This window comes from Sinohyriopsis cumingii, chromosome 1, assembly GCF_028554795.1.
Source record: "Sinohyriopsis cumingii isolate HCF-2022 chromosome 1, ASM2855479v2, whole genome shotgun sequence".
NCBI lineage: Eukaryota > Metazoa > Mollusca > Bivalvia > Unionida > Unionidae > Sinohyriopsis > Sinohyriopsis cumingii.
The window spans coordinates 83,741,486-83,765,448 of NC_142961.1; the positions used below are offsets into that span (position 1 = coordinate 83,741,486).

General features: G+C 37.9%; 1 protein-coding gene across 1 annotated transcript in view; it reads left to right on the forward strand.

Moving 5' to 3' along the window:
• LOC149807250 (QRFP-like peptide receptor) overlaps nucleotides 1-23,963 on the forward strand; it is a 110,145-nt gene that overhangs the window by 81,158 nt on the left and 5,024 nt on the right. Inside the window, exons 2-3 of the mRNA XM_089964033.1 lie at nucleotides 21,973-22,549; nucleotides 23,131-23,226. Of these exons, the coding sequence (XP_089820159.1) occupies nucleotides 22,225-22,549; nucleotides 23,131-23,226 (421 nt within the window). The 5' untranslated portion in view covers nucleotides 21,973-22,224. The remainder of the gene's footprint in view (nucleotides 1-21,972; nucleotides 22,550-23,130; nucleotides 23,227-23,963) is intronic.

Sequence of the window (23,963 nt, forward strand, 5' to 3'; positions counted from 1 at the left end):
ACTCAGCCCCTTTCGGGGATCTTTGTGTTTGCTAACTTGCTGTGATTTGATATCAAATCCAACATATTCACGTTGTTCTTCTTTACTCCGGCCAATCCAGAGGAAGGTGTCTATGGTTCCTACTTATGTACATTGTCTTTCCTCAGCTAGGCTAATTGCACTCAGCGCTTTAACCTGAATGCTGAATCCAGTGGCGGTTTTAGGGCAGCTCGGGCCCTGTGTGAAATCAGGACAATGGACCTTCAAAATCTAATTTCTTTAACACTGAAGAAATTATTCGAAATAAGTATAGACAAATACAGGTTTGTTTTCAAAATCAAATTTATTTTTTAAATAATCTGCTCTAATTATCATTTTTTCAACCAAGCTCCAAACTTTTCGGCCCCCCCCCCCTCTCCTCCAGCTTGCGTACCCGGTGCGATTGCACCTTTCGCTCCTCGCTATGGCCCTTACTGGTTGAATCGATCCAATTATCTACCAACTAGAGCTATTCGCCTCTCTGATCTATCTGTCGATGGACCGTTCAATAGTCTGCATACGTTTCAGGCACCGATGGTAAGTTGCGTCATATTTTGTCTTCTTGGTATAAATTCGACCGCTAAGATAGGATCCCCGTCAGTCATGATGTGCTGACAAGGGTTAAGGTGAAGCAGGCAATGTTTCAGGCACCTTATCTAGACAGCCCGTTCCTCATACTACGGAGGTGAACATTTTCATCCTAACAATGCTGCTCAGTCATCCAGGGTATTACAAGTTCTACTGCTGATTTTGTCCTGTGAAAACCGACACTGTTCCCTGAGTCGCTTGTGAGCAGGTGTGCAGCTAAAGCTCAGAGAGTATCCGCACCTGCTGCTTTGCTGCTCTCCATTGCAACAGGACCTGAGGGTCTTTCATAGATGAAGGGAAATAGTGTAATGATTCAGTGAATGACCGTCAGTTCTTTTAGTACCTGAACTGATGGGCAGCACTGTCCACATAGCTTTTGCAATCTGCCTTCACAGCCGGCGGATGAGCATATCTGCACGACCACCTCATGAACCAGAATAGACGTTCCAGAGATAGCCAGGTGTAGCGGTTCACTTTAAATCAACAGTCACAGGTAGTGTCGTATGCTGTTACTTACGGTAGCAGGAGATGCCTGATCTAACATATATTACATTGTTACACGCAAGTGGTCCCACTACTGAGTAAATCAAACACTGTGTGAGCGTGGCTTAATAGTCCATAATTTCCCCTATTTCCAAGGATCTCAAGACAACACTCGTTGTCAGCTGAAAGTTTTTAAAACTCGCATATGCTATAAATAATGTTCCCTAATCACTTTATGATTATACACCACAATATTCTAATGTCCCAATTGCATGGCTATTCTTTCCCATAATTCAAGAGTAAAGCGTTTCCAGATAAATATTAATACTTCGCTCCATTCAGTACAAAACACGACCCAAGCAAATAAATACGTATACCTAAAAATATCCAGATAATTCCATCTGTTGAGAAATTTGCGAATTTACATTTTACGAAACTAATATCGTAAGTTCTCGTGAATACTGTGCATTGTGTATTCTCCTAGAAATTGGCTGACTGCTCTGGTTGATAAATATATTCCCAATAATCAACAAATAAACACTAAAATCTAGCAAACTAAAAACTGAGACGAAAATGCAAATAGCACATATGCAAACTTTATGACAGTACTATTTCAAATTTTATTTCTCACTTTATAAATTTATTTTTCTTAAATTAATTTATGCATATTGCTACTTCACTACGCAATCAGCATGAAAAGATGTTTGCTATTGTGACGGCGTCTTGGGCATTTGCTACGAGCTTTCATCCACATGAACTAATATGAGCAAACAGCAATATAAAAACTGCCAGCTATTGTGACGGTGGTCTTATGAAACAATAAATAATCTTATGTCCATCCTTCAAGAAATGTGCGATCTTGATAATAAAATGGCTGACAATTAGACGTAGAGTGAAAAAAGAGGACTCATAAGAATTAGACCCTTTTAAAGTACAACAGTTAGAAGACAGTTTTCCATATTTATGCAGCATACCTTTTATAGTTATACAAGCAATCTTTAATCACTTCGAAGGCACATGCAATCGGCTTAGCATTAATGGCCGCCCTTTAGGGCATTTGGACGCATGGACCGAGATATTAGAGCCAAAAATCGGATTGCTCCAGTTAAAGTCGATGTATCATCACTTGATCTTTCACTGAATCAAAGAAACAAATAGAGAAGATTGTGTTGGCATGATACAAAATTTTACTAAATAAACATTTGGACTGGATTTCTATAGCATGTTTGTATAACGTACCCACTGGCTGGCAGGAAGAATGAGACTCACAATAGACAGGAAAGTCAGTGCATACATAAGACCTATTATTCATAATATCCGTTCTTGTGCGTATGCTTAGTTGTTCTCTGTGTGTCTGATTTTGTCCTCTTTTGGGGGGTACATTGTGGCTTGGCTTGTTTTGTCTCCATCGATTTTGTGCGACTTCTTGACGTTTCGTTTCCAACTGATTGCCATTAACACCGTGAAAGGGTCGTACGGCACTACCCGAAACAAACAGGATCGAGTCGTACAAGATCCAATACTGTGTTTAGAATGATTCAGCGATTACCCTGATACTCAACTGATTTTAAACAAAATAGAAAGGTGCGTCTTTTGGATAGACCAAGATTATGCGTGTGAACGAGGGAAATACGCGTACAACGCTGATGGAGAAAGCACTCTAAGAAGCGGATTCGTAAAAAATAATGTACTCTTGGAGAGGTTTCTCCAGCTTAATACATTTTCCCTATTTACTTGCCATAATTTACAGTTTAAACATTACAGATCTGAAATTTTAAGATAAAATGAGTTTATAAACATAAACGTATTTCATCAATATCGTTTCTAAAATCTTTAAACAAAAGTCTCTTGACCGCTCCGGTGGATTAGTGGTTAGCGCATCCGCCTCGGATTCTGAAAGTCGTGGATTAGATCCCTAGTCGAGTCATACCAAAGACTTACAAAAAATGGCACTAACAGCTGCCTTGCTTGGCTCTCAGCATTAAGAGGTTAGTGTATGGACTGGTCGGCCTGGTGTCAGGATAATGTGACTGGGTGGGACATCATGCTACATGTCTGCGGCATGATGCCCTTCTGCTAGACAAACTGTTTAAGCTACGTTAAAAATCCAAATAACACAAAACACACACACACACACACACAACTATCACACTCTCTCTTGACTCTACTAAGCATTTGCACGTGACACGTGCACGTGATTCCTTATACATAATCGCTGTACTAAAAAGGATATTTAAACTGGATAATCCTTCATATCTATCATTGCATATCCAATATAATACATACATACATTTGTCCAAGTTGACATCGGGGCAAAGTTCCAGTCGCACTAGGATTTAGGATGACATTACAGATCAGTACATACATACATCAAGACTAGACAGCAATTGCCAAGCAATATTACGTTTCATAGCTGAATACGAGCTACTGGGGACAAAACTCCTTTTCCGAGTCTGTCAGAAGATACTTAGCGACCATATCAAACACTGATTTTACATGTCCACCTCTGCCACAATGCTTGCATATGTCTTAGTGACTGTTATAGGTAAGTTGGACATGGCCTAATGCGACCTTTACAATACCACCCGAATGCTGGATAGCAGCTGAGGTAATCCAATGCGTCGTCCCAATACCAGATCAGACCTGAAAAGAGATAATGTATGTTTCTTTATTTTCAAGCAAATGACGTCAAAATGTACTGGACATGGAGATTTCAAAACGAAATTAAAAACGTTAAATATATTGAACTTTTACACAGAGAAGCTCAGAAATGTAAAGAAGTTCAAATGTATTAAAGTGAGTATTCATCCCTAAAAAGTATGTAGATCTTCCAGCACTATTTTTTCGGGGGTGGGGTGGGGGGCTAGTGCTCACCATTACGAATCAGTGTCATCTCATCGCTGTATGCGGGGGTTCGAGTCTCGGGTTTCGCCAATGTGGGTACGGAAGAAAGCTTGCCATGAGCTTCTCGTCGGTCGGTGGTTCATTCCGGGGTTTTCTCGGGTTCATATGCATTTTACACACATTTCTTTGTTATTCTATATTTGAATTTATATGACACGTAGACGAGTTTATGTCAAGCCTGTAATGAAACAGAATGACTGTACCGTAGTAATCAAATAGAATGTACCGTAGCAATCAAATGGAAGATAATGTACCGTAGTAAACAGATAAAATAGACTGTACCGTAGTAATCAAATAGAATGTACCGTAGCAATCAAATGGAAGAGAATGTACCGTAGTAAACAGATAGAATAGACTGTACCGTAGTAATCAAACAGAACGGACTGTGCCACTTCATCTATATCATCTCATTAAGTACCACAGTGGTAAGTTATATAGGCATATATCTGTTACTAGTGTATCCCATCATAATAAGAACAGAATTTAACTGCTTGGACCGTAATACATCAGACAAAAAGGGTCAATGATACCCTGGTACAACATTAACCACATGAATTTATTTATGAATTTTAATAATATCTTCCCTCCGCACCCCATATATTTAATCGAACGATAGAAGTGAGTAGAACATCAATAATTCCACATAACTTCTTACAGAGGCAACTGAAATGATGCCAAGCTATACGTATTTCAAAATGTAAACAATGTCAATATTTTAATTATATTTTTTAAAACATAATTTGAATATCATGTTATGAACCAAGAAATGATACATTTTCAAAAGGGTTAAGGCATATAATTGAAGTGTGAGAAGTTTTTATTTATAGCTAGAGTATTCGGCTCAAAATGAGTTAAGATGTCACGTACACACTCTCTTTAGCATTCCTGACCAAATTTCACATACATATATTTTTCCAAGCTGAACTCCGAGCAACGTTTCAATCACATTAGGGTTCCGGAGGTGATAGTGCCATTGTAGATCATTACACAAGCCAAAATTTGACGGCAAGTGTCCAGCATAATTTTATTTAATATCTATAAAGAACTACCCAGGTCAAATTTCCATTTCCGGGTCAATCAAAGCATTGTTTATGACCACATCACACACTGCTTTTACATGTCCACTTTCGCAATACTACTTCCACAACCGCATTAAAATGCATCTCAAAATAAAGAAAGATTTTTTCCAGATATTCCAAAATCACTTCCTGCCATGAATATTTCATAATGAAAGGCTCAGATGTACAAAACCTCTTGATTTAGATATGAATTACTTAAGATAAGATATGATTTTTCTATAGTCAGCGTGATTTAAAACGCCAATTTTACATTTCCCGATATAACCTAAATACAACAGAGGCATTAAATCAGCATAATTTGCAAAACACAGAGATACACAAATAAAACGGAACAACTCCAACAGCACATAAATAAAACGGAACAACTCCAACAGCACATAACTTAAAATATAAGCAAGATAAGCATTTTAAAAATGCATCAATCAAATGGGAAATAAATATTTATGTAGCATAAAGAAAAAACACAGGTTAATAGCTGAACTGTACTAAAAAGGTATAGGAAAGATAACTTATAAGTTAAATTTTAAATGAAATTAAAATTCAAGCAAAGCAACAATTTAAGCATACTAAGATGCAAATTAAGCCTTACTAAAATAGAATACAGAAAGGGTATTGTGTTGGTGCATAAGTCAAAAAACGTAAAGACAACGGTAACACAGATATTCATTGCCATCATCATGGTAGGAAAGTTGAGTAAGTGGTATTATTTGCAGTATTATATTTACATACTTTATTGAAAATTGTGATGATTGATTATGGTGTTTAGGGCGCAACAGCACAGTAAGGCTATATAAGGCCACGCAAAATATAATACCATAAAAAGTACGTATCAAAAGATTTTTTACCAACAAGCGATTCAAGTACAAAACACAACTATGATATGTTGAAAATATATAAAGATATCCGGTCAAAGGGAATGTAAATGGTGAGTATAAAGGCTAGTTAGATGATAACAGATAAATTAGGGTGATTAACAGTACAAATGTTGCTTAAAAATACTCAAAGGAAAAAGTATTATACTCAAGCTATTTTTTTACAATAAATCTTTACTTCCTTCAAGAAATTTAAAATACAATGCATATTTACTGGATCAAAAAATTCCTTCTTGAGCTGAACATTGTAGAAACGATCGCGTGGAGATTGAGACAGTCTATCATAACGTGTTTCACGGTGAAGATTTCGTTGCCAAAAACGCACTCAGGTAGGTCTCTTCCCTAAAATATAGAAATGTTTTTTATAAGTATGACCAATTATAATTCTTGCAATCACTACCTGTGTTTTTTGTAAGAAAGAAGGCCATTCGCCTTTGGCATCTTTAATCACATGGAGTTTGTTATTGACATCATCATTACATGATGCCTGCCACTTACTAAATAAAGATTTTTTTATACCAGGTGTAAAATCAGTGTATGTTATTTTAAAATCAAATGGTTGTAGTGATATGGCTATTTTAGCAGAGTGATCTATGTTTTTAATTACCTTTAACAGAGATTTTTCTGGGTATCCAACAGTATGCAATACTGAGAGAGGTACACAGTTCGGTTTGTCTGATGAGAGCATTTTCCAGTAATGGGTTCTCCAGCTATCTGCTGTGTTGTGACTAAAGTAATGATAGTGAATCGGAGACGATAATTGAGTTTAAGATATCTTTGGTTTCAATATATTACAGAGCAAGGTCTACTGCCCTGATCTGGGCTGACAATATCAATGTTTACATCATCCACCATTACCGCATTAAATGCTCAGATTTCGAGACAAAATGTTTGCAATGAATTACTTTTCAATGTTATTGGAGTGCTTGTTTAATAAAAGAGTTATTAATAAAGAAGTGTTGGTTGCAGTGTTTTTAAGATAACTGTAGCACGTTAGTGGTTATATCATGCAGGGGAAATAAGGGATAAGTGCCCTTCATTTAAAATGAGAACATTTCCTACGGTGATTTGGTATTCAATGTATGCTTGTCAATTTTGAGAATAACGTCATTACTGCCATAATATAACTACTTCTATCAACAATTGGCATTCACACATAGTGTCGTGATTTATTATGACTAAAGTGCTATGGGTTTTTGTTCTGAGACTATTGATTATTTACAATGTCTTTGTTTATTCTTCCCTAGTGAATACAACTGGTTCATAGGTTTGCGGATATAATTATTTAATGCATACAAAACAATATGCATCAAAATTGGTTAAAATTCATCAAGACAGGATTTTTATGTGAGACTGCAAAACTGAAATGACTGATTTTGGCTTCAATGTCATATTATTGATACAGTCCGAAAAATGCAACAAAGATATAAAAATAATTACCGAAAGAATTGTTTCCGTGGAATATAAATAACATCCATTGAACATGGAATCAAAGGAAAATATACTGTAATGCAGTTCAGTATTTTAAAATGCGCCGTAATATTAGACAAAAATGCAATATTAAATGGTCTTTATATTATATTTAGCATGATTGCATGCCTTTAATTCCATTTTCACAGAAAATGTATGGCTTTGATCATCGCAGTTTGCTTGGATAAATCCGAATATTTTGTCTGGTATCAGGTTGAAATGTTTGTGCAAAACGTTTTTGCATCTTATCCTGGCATATATCAATAGTTCCAGTATCTCAAATAAACTTGATTAGGAACATCTAAGTTTGGGGCTTTTAAAATATCAGCTACAAAAATGTAGCTGGCAACACTTTTGATCAGTTTTTCACGTGTGTGACAAATTATACCTGGCGTGACACACCTTTGACAGTGAAAGTAATGGGATAATAGCTACGAGGTAAGTTCTGTTATTTCAATCTATAACTGGACACGCATATTTTACAAAATTAATTTCACCACTACTCTCGCAAATAAAAAACACTCCTGGTATGCTAGGTCTAGCGAGACGGTGGGTTGACAGGTGCATTAGATCACGCATTTCTGGATGCTCAAATAAGAACTCACCGACATGGGTTTTCATCGTTTGAAAAGTTTCTGCTTGGATAGAACGTTCATAAGATATAAAGCGTGATTTGTCGATGTTGCTAAACATATACAGTAATTTGGCCAAATATTTATTTTACGGTGTATGGGAATTGAATTAGGTTATCTCTGCCCTACTACTGTATCCATACTTCGCTTCGACCACCAGTCACAAAGGCTATATTTCTGTCTTCACAATTCACCTACACTACCAAGTTGAAGGACCATATTGCTGCATCAATAATTCGTCAAACTGAGGGATTTTATTGCTGTATTGATTATTCACCTCTGCCCATGGACTGGGTGTGCGAAGTCTTGGCCAGACGTTCCGCTCGCCAACGTAAAGTGAAGCGTCTCCCACGGCCTCTCCTTTCTAGGTGTAGTGATCGCCGCGGAATTACTGTTTGGTTCTGCTGGGCAGGAGGATGCTTGCATATGGCCTCTCCTACATTATTTTGTTCACAGTAGTACTTTCATGCAGGGCCCACTGTTTTCACATAGCCTACTGTGTGGCGCAACTGATTGCCCAGCGGTATAACTGGGTGGGCAGACTAGGATCGTTTCCCTTGGTAGGCACCAGTCTAAGAAAAGGAAAGCTCTGACTCCAAACTCTGGCAGATGGAGCTCGTTAGCTTGTCAGGCAGTTCGCATAGGAGAAGTAAGCTCTGATTTCAAACCTAAAAAGTGCCCCAGCCATTGGCTGATGGCTCCACTGCCTTGTGGATATCTTCCGGAGAAGGAAAGGCCACGGGAATAAACTCAGACAATACGGAGTGGAGCCCCTAAGGTGGCTGGGCGTCAACTACAACTTCCTTCCGGCAGCTTCTGCATCCGAACTGGTGCCAAATGCCATGCTCAGCATTCCTTTGGACCCCACCAGCAAGAATGAGATGGGGATCCTGACGGCTGGGCACCCCAGGATCTCCATACTGCATGCCCAGGCTTGTGCCCTGGAGAGGCAACTCCAGCCTTTTCCTGAGTGAGGAAACAATACGGAAGCTGGCAGTCTACGGGTTATAAGTCCCACCCGATTGGCGTAGGGAAGGGGCGCCACATGTCAGCTTCAACGGTGGGAGGGATCATCGCATCCCGCTGGCCAACTACCGCCCGCCTGAAGCCGGGCAGCCCTCGGTCAGTAAGGTATTGTCCCGCCAACGTCTGCCTGCTTCAGTGGATGCCTGGAGCTCAGTGTGTTGCTCAGCATGACAAGCAGACGGAAACACCACACCAGACAAAAGAAACAAGAAACCTAAAAGAAGACTCTAGCTCTTCAATTCTCAAGCTGGAACGTGCACAACATGTGCACATGCATCTCTGACGATCTCAGGGAGGTGGATGACACCAGGAAGACGGCCATCATCGACAGAGAACTCACCAGACTAAATATCAGCATAGCTGCTCTAGAAGATACCAGGCTCGCCTCTAGCGGCTTCCTATGAGAGGAAAACTACACATTCTTCTGGAAAGGTCGAGAACCTGAGGAGCTCCGCCAGGACGGAGTTGGCTTTGCCATCAAAACTACCCTCCTGGCCTCGGTTGAACCTCCCTCAGGTCCTCAGGTGGCACTGGGCGTCTCTTGTCCACCCGCCTTGCCACCTCCACAGTTCCAGTCAACATCTTCAGTGTCTACGCCCCCACCCTCACTCTTCAGAAAACCAAAAATACCAGTTATATTGGCAGCTGGACGAACAGATCAAAGAATACCCAAAAGATGAGCTAATATTCCTCCTCGGCGACTTTAATGCCAGAGTAGGTGCGGACCACCAGTCATAGCATACCTGCCTCGGACATCATGGCGTTGAAAAGTCCAACGAAAACGGTCAAAAACTGCTGGTGCTGTGCACGTACCATGACATGTACGTTACAAACACCTCCTTCAAGTGTAAGCCATAACACAAAGTGTCATGGAAACACCCCAGGTCTCATCACTGACACCAGCTTAAATTGGTCATCACCAGGCGCTCTGCCCTGAACAGCGTCCTCTACACCAGAAGCTACCACAGTGCAGAGAGCGACTCAGATCTACAGCCACACACACTACACCGCTAAAAACCAAAAGGTGGCTCTCAAATCAACACTGCGTAGATATCGGTCCCCTCGAAGGTAGAGGAGTATGTGTCCACCCCGGACCAGGCTCTCCAGGACCGGCCAGACCACGAAGTCACAGCCAAATGGAATGCCACGAAGGGTGCCATCTACAACACACCTATGTCCACGTTTAACAAAAATAAATTGCCCAGTCAGGACTGGTTCAAAGCACACCATTCAAAGATGCAACCAATAATCGAGGACAAACGAAAAGCCTTCATAGCCCACAAAAATGCCCCAATAAACGGACGCTTGGTGCCCTTAGAAATGTTCGAAGCACCAAAAACATCGCTAGACAGTGTGCAAACGAGTACTGGCAACAACTGTGTGAAGGAATCCAGCGCAGTGCCGAATCTGGAAACCTCCAAGGCATGTACAGTAGCATCAAGAAAGCCCCAGGCCCTACAGCCAAAGGGATCTGCCCCTGAAATCTCTGACGGAGAGAAAATCACAGACCGTGAGCAACAGATGGCCAGATTGGTGGAGCTCTACTAAGAGATGTACTCCCGAGAAACGTCAATCACCGATACAGGCCTTAGCAGCATACAAAAACTGCCCACCATGAGTAGATCGACAAAGTGCCCACATTAGAGGGGCTCAGAAAAGCCATTGACTGCCTCCCAAACGACAAAAGCACCAGGTAGAGACAGCGTCCCGCCAGAAGCTTTCAAACGTGGGAAACCAACATTGCTGAAGCCGCTGGTGAGCTACTCTACCTCTGCTGCGTGGAAGGGTCAGTCCCCCAAGACATCCGCGACGCCACCATTGTGACCCTTTGCAAAAACAAAGGTGACCGCAGTTACTGTAACAATTACAAAAGGATCTCGCTCCTGAGCATCGTTGGCTTAGTGTGCGCCCACATCCTCCTCAACAGGCTGAAACTGCTAGTGGACCGTGTGTACCCGGAATTCCAGCGCGGCTTCAGAGCAGACAGGTCGACAACAGACATGATCATCTCCATCTCCCTCTGTCAACTTCAATAGAAGAGCAGAGAGCAAGGTCAGCCACTCTATATGATTTTCTTTCGACCTCACCAATGCCTTTGACCTGGTCAGCAGGAATGGCCTATTTGAACTTCTCAGGAAGATCGGTTGCCCCCCCCCCCAAAAAAAAAAAAAAACTCCTCAGTATGATAATCTCTTTCCATGCCGATATTTAGGGAACAGTCCTGTATGATGGATCCTTCTCAGACTCCTTCCCCATCAACAGAGGCGTGAAGCATTGTTGCGTGCTACAGCCGAGCCTTTTCGGGATCTTCTTCTCCCTGCTCCTGTCCTACTCCGTTGACTCGTCCACTGATGGCGTGTATCTTCACACCAGGTCCGACGAGAAGCTGTTTAACCTGGCAAAACTGCGTTCGAAGCACACCGTGTCCGACGAGAAGCTGTTTAATCTGGCAAAACTGCGTTCGAAGACCGAAGCGAAATCGGTGCTCAACAGGGGGGATGCTCTTTGATGATGACCCGGCTCTTGTGACCCACTTTGAGGATGCCCTCCAGAGACTGGGAGACCATTTCGCTGATGCCTGCAAGTAGTTTGGGCTCACCATCAGCCTGAAAATGACAAACGTCAGCGCGCAATATGACGCCACTGCCCTATCCATCAAACTCGACGGTGTCGCCCTGGAAGTAGTAAACAACTTTACTTACCTGGGGTTAACCAACAGTAACACCCACTCGCTCGATGTGTAGCTGGACAGAAGGCTTAGAAAGGTAAACACCATCATGGCCCGACTAGCAAAAAGGGTGTGGAAAAACGACGCGCTGACAGAGCACACCAAGATCCAAGTCTACCAGGCCTGAGTTCTCCACATCCTCCAATATGGAAGTAAGACTTGGAGCACCTACATGAGGCAATAGCACTGGCTCAACTACTTTCATATACGGTGTCTAAAACGCATCCTGAAAATCAGCTGGCAAGACCGCGCCCCACGCAACGAGATACTGCAGTGTGAAAGTAATCTCAGTATGTACTCCCTTATGAACAAACTCTACCTTCGATGGCTGGGACACGTCCGACGCATGGAGGATGGGAGGCGGTAAAAGGATATCCTATATGGACAGCTGACCACTGGCACTAGAAGAGTCGGCCGCCCCTCACTCCGTTTCAAGGATGTGTGCAAGAGGGACATGAAGGCATGCGACATTTAACCTGAGGGCTGGGAAGTGCAGGCCAAGGACCGAGGTACATGGAGACTGACGGTCCGTAAGGGCACAGCAGTCGCTGATATGAGGAGAGGACAGCCGGCAGCAGAGAAAGGTGACAGAAAGAAGAGTGTATCAGCAACCTCAGCAACTCAGACTTCACAATACGTCTGCACCAACTGCAGTAGGGGCTGCCACTCGCGCATAGGCCTGCGTAGCCACAGCAGATAATGCCAAAACCCCAGATACAGTCGAAACTCCAATGGCGCTGCTCGCATAGTCTCCCGAGACTGAACCGCCAATGATGACCAATGGGCTATATTACTTTATATTACATTATATTAATTTATTTATAATTCACTTAAGATACCCACAGCAAGGATTATATTAAAGCAGATTTAATTATCTTAGACCGTTAAGTTCAGCGTTATAATTCCGTATTTATAATTTACTCAGACTACAAAATTCCATAATTCTATTCCTGCATCAGTAATTCACTTAAACCACCAGGGTCAAGGGTTATATTACTCTGTCCATAACTCATTTAGATCACCAAGCTCAATGGCAATATTCCTGTGTCCGTAGTTCTCTTAGATAGCCATTCTCAAGCGCTATATTACCGTATTCCTAATTAATTTAGACCTCCAAACCCACGATCTATATTACTGTATTCATGATTCACTTATACTTCCAGACTCATGGCCTATATTACTGTATTCACAATTCATTTAGACATCCAGATTCATGACTTGTATTACACTATCCATGATTCAATGAGATCACCAAGTTCAAGACGTATATTACTGTATCCATAATTCAATTAGAACATCAAGCTCAAGACCTGTATTACTGTATCCATAATTCGATGAGATCACCCTGCTCAAGACCTATATTACTGTATCCATAATTCAGTCAGATCACCAAGCTCAAGACCTGTATTGCTGTGTCCATAATTCAATGAGATCAACAAGATCAATACCTGAATTGCTGTGTCCTCAATTCAGTGAGATCACCAAGCTCAAAACCTACAGTAGTGTACTTATTATTCAATGAGAGCTCCAGACTCAAGACCTGTATTACTGTATCCATAATTCGATGCGATCACCCTGCTCAAGACCTGTATTACTGTATCCATAATTCGATGAGATCACCCTGCTCAAGACCTGTATTACTGTATCCATAATTGGATGAGATCACCCTGCTCAAGACCTGTATTACTGTATCCATAATTGGATGAGATCACCCTGCTCAAGACCTATATTACTGTATCCATAATTCAATCAGATCACCAAGCTCAAGACCTGTATTACCATATCCATAATTCAATCAGATCACCAAGCTCAAGACCTGTATTACCATATCCATAATTCAATTAGAGCATCAAGCTCAAGACCTGTATTACTGTATCCATAATTCGACGAGATCACCCTACTCAAGACTGTTTTACTGTATCCATGATTCATTGAGATCACCCAGCTCAAGACTCTATTACTGTATCCATATTTAATGACATCACGAAGCTCAAAACCTATATTACTTTATCTATAATTCAGTGAGATCCCCAAGCTCATGACCGATATTACTGTGTCCATAATTCAGTGAGATCATAAAGTTCAAGACTGTATTACTGTATCCATAAATCAATGAGATCCCCAGGCTCATGGCCGATATTACTGTATGCATAATTCAATGAGATCACCAAGCTCAATACCTATATTACTGTACCCATAATTCAGTGAGATCATCAAGTTCTGGACCTGTATTACTGTATCAATTATTCAATGAGATCACCTAACTCAAAATCTATGTTACTGTATCTATAATTCACTGAGATCACCAAGCTCTGGGCGTATATTACTGTATGCATAATTCACTGAGAGCTCAATACTCGTGACCTGTATTACTGTACATAATTTACTTAGACCTCTTGGCTCAAGGGCTTATAATTGTGTTCGTAATTCACTTCGACCACCTCTAAGTTAACGAACTAATTTGCTATATCCATAACTCACTTTGACCAGCAAACTCAAGAGGTATAATCGTGTATACATATGTGTGTGTGTGGGTGTGTGTGTGTGTGGGGGGGGGGGGTGTTACATACTTCATCTATCGTGTCGGCACAATGAATCTCTTGTATTGTTCTAAAATTTAGTTTTACGTGTGGTTCAATGAAAATGACACATAATTTACTCATGCTGATGCTGATTTCCTCAATATAATTACTTGTTATATTAATTACTTGTTATATTAATTACTTGTTATATTAATTACTTGTTATTTTAATTACTTGTTATTTTTATGGAGTAAACCCCAGTTCATAATATGCACGACTGCAAGGAAATAATATATAAGTAAAATGTTTAGAGCTGGTTTGAGCTGATTCAGACATACATTTATCACAAGTAAACACAAACATTATGTACATCCATAATGGAAGATGGTAATCAGTGAACATATCGTACCAGTCCTGTTGCAGAGATCCTTGCCTGAAAAACATTAACATGAAACACTGAGAAGAAGAAATCTGCAGTTATCATGCGGAACATAATTTATATTTTTTTGAATTTTGTATACACATAGCAGCAGATGTTTGCTTAACATTTATGCATATTAGTTTCTCTACCAATCATTATTTTCTATTACTGGACCGATAATTTATTTTATCTTTTGAATGCATTGTAAGGAAAGCACGATATTCAGTATTAAAGTTACGATTTTTTTACGTGAATAAAACAGATTGTATTACTTACAATATAGCTGTTTCTTTTTTAAATGGTTGTTTAACCATTTATTTTCCTCAGTAGTAGTGGTAATGGAAGAGTTTGTATCTGTTTTTGTTGATGTTATGGTTATTTTAATACCTTAATGGCTATATCATGCCGAGGAAATGGATCAAAGTTGGTTTCAAGGGCATTTCAACACATAATTCTCTATATCATGCCGACGAAATGGCATCAGCGTTAGTTTTAATTGAATTTTAAAGCTTTACTGGCTCTATTATACCGAGAAAATGGGATCTAAGTGCTATTCCTATGGACTCGTCGAGGCAGCCATCCAGGGCTTGCCGGGGCGGGTATCGAACTCGCTACCGTTGGATTACGAATCCGAAACAGGACCAATTAAACTACACGTATCTTAAATAAAGGCTGAGACATTGACGATGATGATGATGATGATGATGATGATGATGATGACGATGACGACGACGATGATGATGAATTTAGACTATGATACTATTTATGCTATCGTTTAACATTTTTTTTTTACTTTGTCTTCTTTGTTCATAATGTTATTAAAATAAGTCTTTGCTATTGCCATTCTTGTCATAAATGTCATGCGGCTGTCGACTGCAAAATAATTATAACTGTCATCTTCATCAAAGCCGATGATAATGTAACTTTGATGTATGCGATCACTATGATTTATTATATGTGCTTTGGAGAATTATTTTATTGATCATCATATGTCCTTTGCTTCTTACGGCGTATTTATTTAATCATGTGGCATTCGCCTGTGAATAACGCTTAATATTTTGTATTAGCACGTGTATTTAACAAGGTTCACTTCTTCTGACTTCTGATAGTTAGTGACAAAGAAATTCAGCCATTTAATACAATTTTGTAGTTATTTGTGGCTTATTCATATTGATTTCGCTTTCAGAAATGAAAGGTAAATCGTTAAATTTTGACAATCTCGTCCATATCCAGTGGAGAAAACGTGTCACTAAGTAAAGGAAATGAATGATATGCATCAACTTTAAAGATTTCATAGAATTATTATTTCACATAAAATTGACATGAAAATGATGCCGAGTTTCTGCTTTACTGCTAGTTGAGATATTTTATGGGCGAATAAACAGGACAATGAGAACAAGTTTGAATTGCCTCAACCACGGACACTTTCTATCGTACTCGGTGGAATAAAACTGAGGTTTCGATAACTTTGGGAGGCAGGAGGAAATTGACCATATAAGAGGAAAAGTCACTTGAATGGTTTGAATTGCTAAAAAAACTAACCAGTGGAAAGGGTCTTATCTTTTCTTTATAGTAACATGTTTGGAACTTTACTTTTAACCACCAACATAGAGCTACTATTATACTGACGTGCCGCTAAACGCTAATACATGCATAAATAAACCAAAACGTAAAATACAAATATAGATAAGATTCAAAAAAGGACTCTTGGTCTCCCTATATCTCCAATAATGCTTGCTGAAGTAATTATGCAGTACACGGCATTAAATAATTATGAAAAGTGTAGATTAAGTAGTATATACGTATCGTCCGGCTCAAAACCTTTAGGGGAAGAATTGGGGTGGGGAGGACATTGCCCACTTCGATATTCTTTTGAGATACTTATATTCGTCTTGTATATTACAACTTGCTGCAGAATCTCTTGGCATCATGTGCAATATTTTGTTTTATTTTTTAACAAGATTCAGTTCTAAAATCATTTAAAGTATTTTCCCCAAATCGAGGGCATAATAATCATTGTGTTTCTATATATATATATATATATATATATATATATATATATATATATATATATATATATATATATATATATATATATATATATATATATCAGAAATGGTATGGGTGTTTAACTTCGTTAAGGTTTAATGCAAACTTAAAGTTTTAATAGCTCTGCCAATTTCAAATTTTTTTGTACCCTCAATAATTCGACTTTTGCTTCGTAAATTGATTTGCCATTTCAGACAACTGTATATAATATCAACAATTATCATGACATTTTCTTCACTCACTAACAAAATATCTTGAATCCGTATCGCTAAAGCGGGTATGTTCTGACGCTGAACAAGCAAGCATAGGTGGAATAGTATCAAGGATAACAGCTGTTGTTGTTGTTCTGGGGATTAACGCCATTTTTCAGCACAAGATAGGCTATACATGGCGGCCAGTCTAGCTGGTGGAGGAAGAACCCTGGAAAACCCAAGGAAGAACCACCGACCCACGAGAAGCAACTAGCAGGCTTTTCCACTTACCCACGCTTGCCGAGCCTTGGACTCGAACCCACGCAGACAGAGGTGAGATGGCAGTGATCCGGAACGGTGAGCGTTTTAGACCACTCGGCCACTCGGGGCCCCCAAGGTTAACAGAAACAATCAAATGAATAGAAGAATCAACCTAGCGACCCACTGAGTACGAATAGAACTATATACAGACTGAGCTATCATGTTCCCTTTGGTCCCATCATTAGTTCGATGACGCAATTATACTCCTCCAAGTATCCGTTTCTAGAAGCATTCTGAACAAGAAACTCAAACACAGGCTCAAAGTTTGGACACTTCTCTACCTTAATTATAATCAGGATAGAATCATAGAAATTGCCATTTTAAAAATAAATAAAAATTTAAAAATAGCGTGACTCTACTTGCAAGCTAAATATAGATACATAGTGCAATTTTGCTCAAAGTATCAGATCTAAAATAAAATTAGTTTCGATTTTGTAGATTTTTTGCTCTCCAATTCTGAGTTTGAATTTGAGCTTGAGTTTTACTGTCAGAAAATCAAAATAAATGTTTTTAAGGTAACGTTACTTACAATCGGTTGAAAACAAAATGTTAAGCAAAATTCTCAGACTCACGAGATATACCTCATTTCGGAATCTTAAGCTGAACCGTATTCTCCATCACAACAACAACAACAACAACAACACCAAACATGATTGGCTCAGGACATGCTAGGGCTTGGAGGGTGTCCGAGACAACAAAAAGCTGATATTTGTAACATAGAGGCGTGTATGTTGTTCGTACATTTCTATTAAATTGTCCTCCTTGGAGCAAATAAGGATCAATTTGATACCTTTGGCAGACCTAACCATTTTCCGATTCGTTATGTTGTTGTTCGTAATAATGTTTACACTCAATATAACGCATGGCTTTACAAATGGTTCTAATTATGTTACTCATTCATTGCTGACACGTGTTAAAAGTTTTCCTTTTATTCTTGTAGATAAGAAACCGATTTCAAAAAAACTTGAATGAACTCCATATACAGTGCAGAGAATGGACGTTAAAAGTCAATGATAAAAAAAGAAATACTGAGATTTGGTTCAATGCAATTTAATTATTTCTCGTTTTGACTAGATAAAACATAATTATGATGGAAAAAGTTAACAGCATTTATATTTAGAATTTGTTTTAAACACAATGGTTCCTTTTATTCGGCAAGAGAGAGAATCAGTGAACGAGCTGTAAATATATTATTTGTTCTATACAAAAGAATAAGTAACGTGTTGTTATCATTTTATTTACAAGTGAAACGTATTGATGATGAAGTTTTGGTGATACTGATTAATTGATGTGAAATCGGTTGAGTGAGCGATAAGAGAGGGGTGGGATAGGTAGGCTTCCCGTTAGTACTTGTATCAGTATTAGAGCTATTATATTTTGGGTTTTATTTGTTACGGGAAAAAAACGCACAATTTCAAATCAATATATGGCATGATCTCAAACGATGCTGCTGACTGCGTATTGCTGTTTTAAATAACTTTATTTATCCAAACAAAAATTGTGTATGTCAGGACTGAATGATTATGGCTATCTTTGTTGGTTGGCTTAAGAAAACAGTCACAATGAGACATAAAGATCAATGCACAAATTTGGCATTCTAGTGTTTTCAGTCCTATAAAAATAAAACTTTCATCAGAGATATTTCTGCTAAAATTTAAGCAAACATTTTTAGAGAATAAATTTCCTTGTGAAACACATAATTCATGTTTTCTTTAGATATATCCAGATTTCGCCGCCTTCCAGTTTCCAAGGGAAACATACGATTCATTGTATGGAACTCTTTTTAAAGTATTTTATATTTTAAGTAGCATATATGTTTAAAAGGATTACAAATTTAAAATTTCAAAAAATCTCGGAAAAAATCAAAACTTTTAAGTAAAATTGCAATAATGGAGATGTCGATTACTGTCATTTTCAATGTTGATTACTGTCATGTTATCTTTTACAATGTGGATTACTGTCATTTTCAATGTTGATTACTGCCATTTTCAATCTTACAGTAAGTACATTTTGTCTTCGTAGATGTTATTTATTCTCAAGCATTTATTAGTATCAATTGATCTATGAATTAATTCAAAATTAAAAAAGATCAACTTTGCATCCTTGGTACAATTTATTTCCTGACAATAGATCTCACACCAATCCTGAGTACTTATGGTTTTATTTTATACTTGCATCCAAGTTTCATAATTAGCAGTATGTTCCCTTTACCTTTTATAAAAGATCTTTGCAAACAAGCTTCAGTGAATTTTGTTTTTTCATGTTCATTATTTTGACATAATGCTTATCGAAATTGTTCTGTATTAAATGGGTTTTGATAACAGCATCTTTGCGCAAGTCTGGAATCTGGATATTAAGGAAGAGTATTTCAGGAAATCACTGCATCTAGTTTTTTGTTTTATTATTTCAAAGGGTATTAAGTTACTGTGTTCATCTGCGAAATCATTCAGAATTTCAATGCCAGCCGGTTCAAGACTGGCATTGACAATGCCTGGGGGGGGGGGGGCGTTTTAAGATACTAAGGGATAAAGAAATTAAAAACTATTATGTATATTACCTTTTCTTCCAATTTTGTTATGTACATGTATATCCAAATATTTATTAAAACATTATATCCAAAATATTTATTAAAATATATCTCTTTATACCATTTTCTTGTCTACCTTTCTTTATGAAGAAACCACCACCATTAATAATTTTCATTTGCATTTATTACTGTGTGTGTGTTACTAGAGCATAGTTGGCAATAAAGTTCTGACAGGTTGTGTTCTGTGTTAAGACATTTCCTGCTGGTGGAATCTGTTTTATACTTTCTTTTGGTATTCGCGACATTGTACTAATATTTCTCACCATATCAGTCTGTTTACTCAAAAAAAAACACTTACTTGACTTTATCGTCAATTTGACCTCAGCAAACTATTTACAGGCGGTATTATGGTTTAGCAGACGTTTTGTGAACATCAATGATAATATTTGACTTTCGTCTGTTTGTTGTTTGTGAAGTACTGATTACAAAAGCACCTTATGTTCATATATTGGACTCCTGCATTAGATGAATTACTTCGTTTCTATGACCTGATAGGAGTAACATGGATTCTACATTAGACACAAAGATAATGGTATTCTATTCCTTCAAGGGATAATACATTTAGCTTTATCCATTTTTCTATCTTGTATGCCATTTCACATCTAAATGTCACAGGATTTGTGATTCTGATGTCAATTCCATGTTTGTTGGCTTTTCTTGTTTTATGGAATTTCTTTTGCAATTATTACTTAGTCTGAAGTCTAATTTATTCAAAGATTTTCATTTGCAGTAGGGAGTGGACATATTGGTGCCCTATGGGGGATGGGATATGGTGGAGATAACGTATGTATGTATGTATGTATGTATGTATGTGTGTGTGTGTGTGTGTGTGTGTGTGTGTGTGTGTGTGTGTGTGTGTATATACGTATGTATGTACGTAAGTACGTACGTATGTATGTATGTCGGATCCATCTTCAAACAGCTAGACTGTGACGTGTGTCCTAATTACTAAATGATATACTAGACTATATAAATCACATGTGAAATATTTGTATACAATTCGATCATAGAATCTTGATTGACTGCATAAATCATGAATGAAATAGTCGTATACAATTTGGTAATGGAATTTTGAGTGGCTGTGGAGATATATGAAGAGAAGCTACATTTAATTTCAAGCTTAAACAATGTGCATAAACTTTAATTTATTTATGAATTTGGGACTTAAAATGTGCATAGTGTAAACGTTCAAACCTTTCTTAGTTGCTTATATTTATAGACAGTGCGATAAAATTAATCTTATCGAGGTAAGATCAAACGCATAACAGAGTCTCTGACAGGCCGATAAATTAGACCTTCACCCGTGATGATATTGATTTTCGAGTGAGGGGCTGATATCATCTATTCATTAAAAGCTGCAATTATCTGCAAGCAAATTTTTCTGCACACATCGATGTATATTTAATCACTTACCGGTATTTCTCATGGCTGTGCAGCTACCGTCGGATGAAGTGTTCTTTTGGTGACATGTAGATTACATTTCCTGAGCAAATCATATGTTTGGCAACTTGTAAATCCATCTGGATTAGCACAACCATATGTCATGTGGCCATTTTGAATTTGCTTCATATGGCTGTTACGAATTACCGGTCTGTGTCTAAAGTGTACGCTGGCTTGTTCTGGAATTATTTGCGTGCAGCACAATTGCATATTTTAATGAACAGGTGAAATCAGACCCACAACATAGTCCATCAGTATCAACAGAGATTTGTACAGTTGATTAATTGGACTAAGCGCTGATCCATGTGAAAAAATTGTAGACATCTCGGTTCCAAATACTTGGCCTTATCAACTGGATATTTAAAACGTTAAGCGCTGAAAACTGAAACCCTCAACTACAAAACAAAAAACCAATTATATGAATGAAAACTTTAGGTGTTCTGATGAATGTCATTAACCGAATTCGCTATTGTAAATATTCAAAAGTTTATCAAATTTGAGCGTTCGGGATGAAAACAAAAAAGGAAAACGGTTTGCCGACATGTTTGGGAAATACAGTGAAATCTTATATTTGTGGTACCCACGTAAGATATCAAATCACAAACTGCATTTCATTAAAAATAGTTCATTTTTATTTTCAGATTTTCCCTTATCAGGCACGTACCATGATGCTGTCTTCCAGATGCAACAAACGAACCAGAACACACTTGTCTGACGTATATGGAATCATCCACTGATTCACTAAAAGTTTATAGTGACAGAAAAAACCTCAAAAGCCTATTTCAATTTTTTTTTCATGCTACCGCTATGAAAGTACATTATTTTTATCCAGTGAAACTTGTGTCATATTTGGCACTTCAAGCTAGTCTTTTAAAATGTAATTTTCCGCACCGATGGGAATGCAACTTATCAGTAGCCCAACAATGATGGAATTGTCTGACCAAAGCGTGTTTCTATTGAATTCAACATGGAACTTTTCTCTATCGCACCCTTACAATGTGACTGACGAGGAGATTCTCAAGATTCTGGATGACTACAGAAAAAGTCAGTTCACCTTGTCAGAGGCCAAGACAATCGTTCTGATCACCTTGTATATCCCCATATTCATTACTGCCCTCATAGGGAACCTCTTGGTCCTTCTGGTTATCGTACCCAATCAGCGAATGTGGAGCGTCACCAACAACTTTCTCGTCAACCTGGCTGTGACTGATCTTCTAGGTAAGCTCTATTACCCCATCTCTTACGAATTTCTCGCCTTCTCGTTTGTCAATTTTTTGTGAAGACTTGGTATGAGATCACTTCTAAAGATCATAAAACAGTAAAGATTGATCTTTGTTCAAAGGTGTTTTTTTCTGAATGGCTGATATAGAAAAAATTCTTATTCAGGTTCGGACCTTTTATGATTACCGTGTAAATTCACTAGGAAAAACATCAGGTCAATGTAGCGAAGATGTTCTTTCATTACGCAATCTCCAAGCGTAGCTTTCCTAAGTTTCCACATACGACTGACAGCAATTAATAAGACGTGATAATTTTGGTCGTCTGAGGGTAAATTGCTTTGAATGGTTTGTTAGTTGTCCGGTCTGGAATGATACTTAGTCAGTATTGACCCTGAATTATTACATTTACTAACAAACCATATAACTAATAATACTCTCCAAATATATGTAGTGGCAACAAAACAGAATGACTTAAACGTCGTTTGCGAAAAAGTCCTATAGACATCGTCTCCATTTATGTGCTCTTTAGATTCCAAAGAAATGTTAATTGTGATCAAATTGTATATATTTATATTTCAGTGACTCTAATATGCATTCCCATGACAGTCGCCACAAGGGTATATAAGCTATGGGTCTTCGGTGAAACACTGTGCAAGCTGACACCTTATCTTCAAGGTAAACGTTGTTAATAATAATAATAATAATAATAATAACTTTCAGACGATATATTGTTAAGTTATAAGATAATTATTCATATGGTGTTCATAAGCATTATCTGAATAATATTACATGTACCACGTTCATTCGTTAAATCCATCATTCTATTTTGAAATGGAAATAATTTAGCTCAGTTTTAATTTAATTTAATTAAACTTGACAGAGTAATTGATTACAGACTATATTTTGACATAATAAAGTAAAACATAATAAATCACTATGTCAGGATAATATTGTTATATTGATATTGCTACAGAAAATGAACTTGACAGGTAAAATCATGCCTTCGAACATTTCTGTTAAAAATGACGCTTGTATGCCAATACGCTGAAAGGAATTATATATATATATATATATATATATATATATATATATATATATATATATATATATATATATATATATATATATATATATATATATATATATATATATATATATATATATATATATATATGTGTGTGTGTGTGTGTGTGTGTGTGTGTGTGTGTGTACATAAGTTAGGACAAAACATTGATATAGTCGATGTCAATCATGCAATACGCGTTTAATGAAATTTACCTTATATCTCGGAGTCAATCCTGTATAAAAGATCGGCAGACTAGGTACACGTTCTTATCAACAGCTTTAAATCTGCGTTAAGAAACACCTCCAGAAAGAAGAAGAAGTGGTTTCCTAAGACTTTATATGTAACT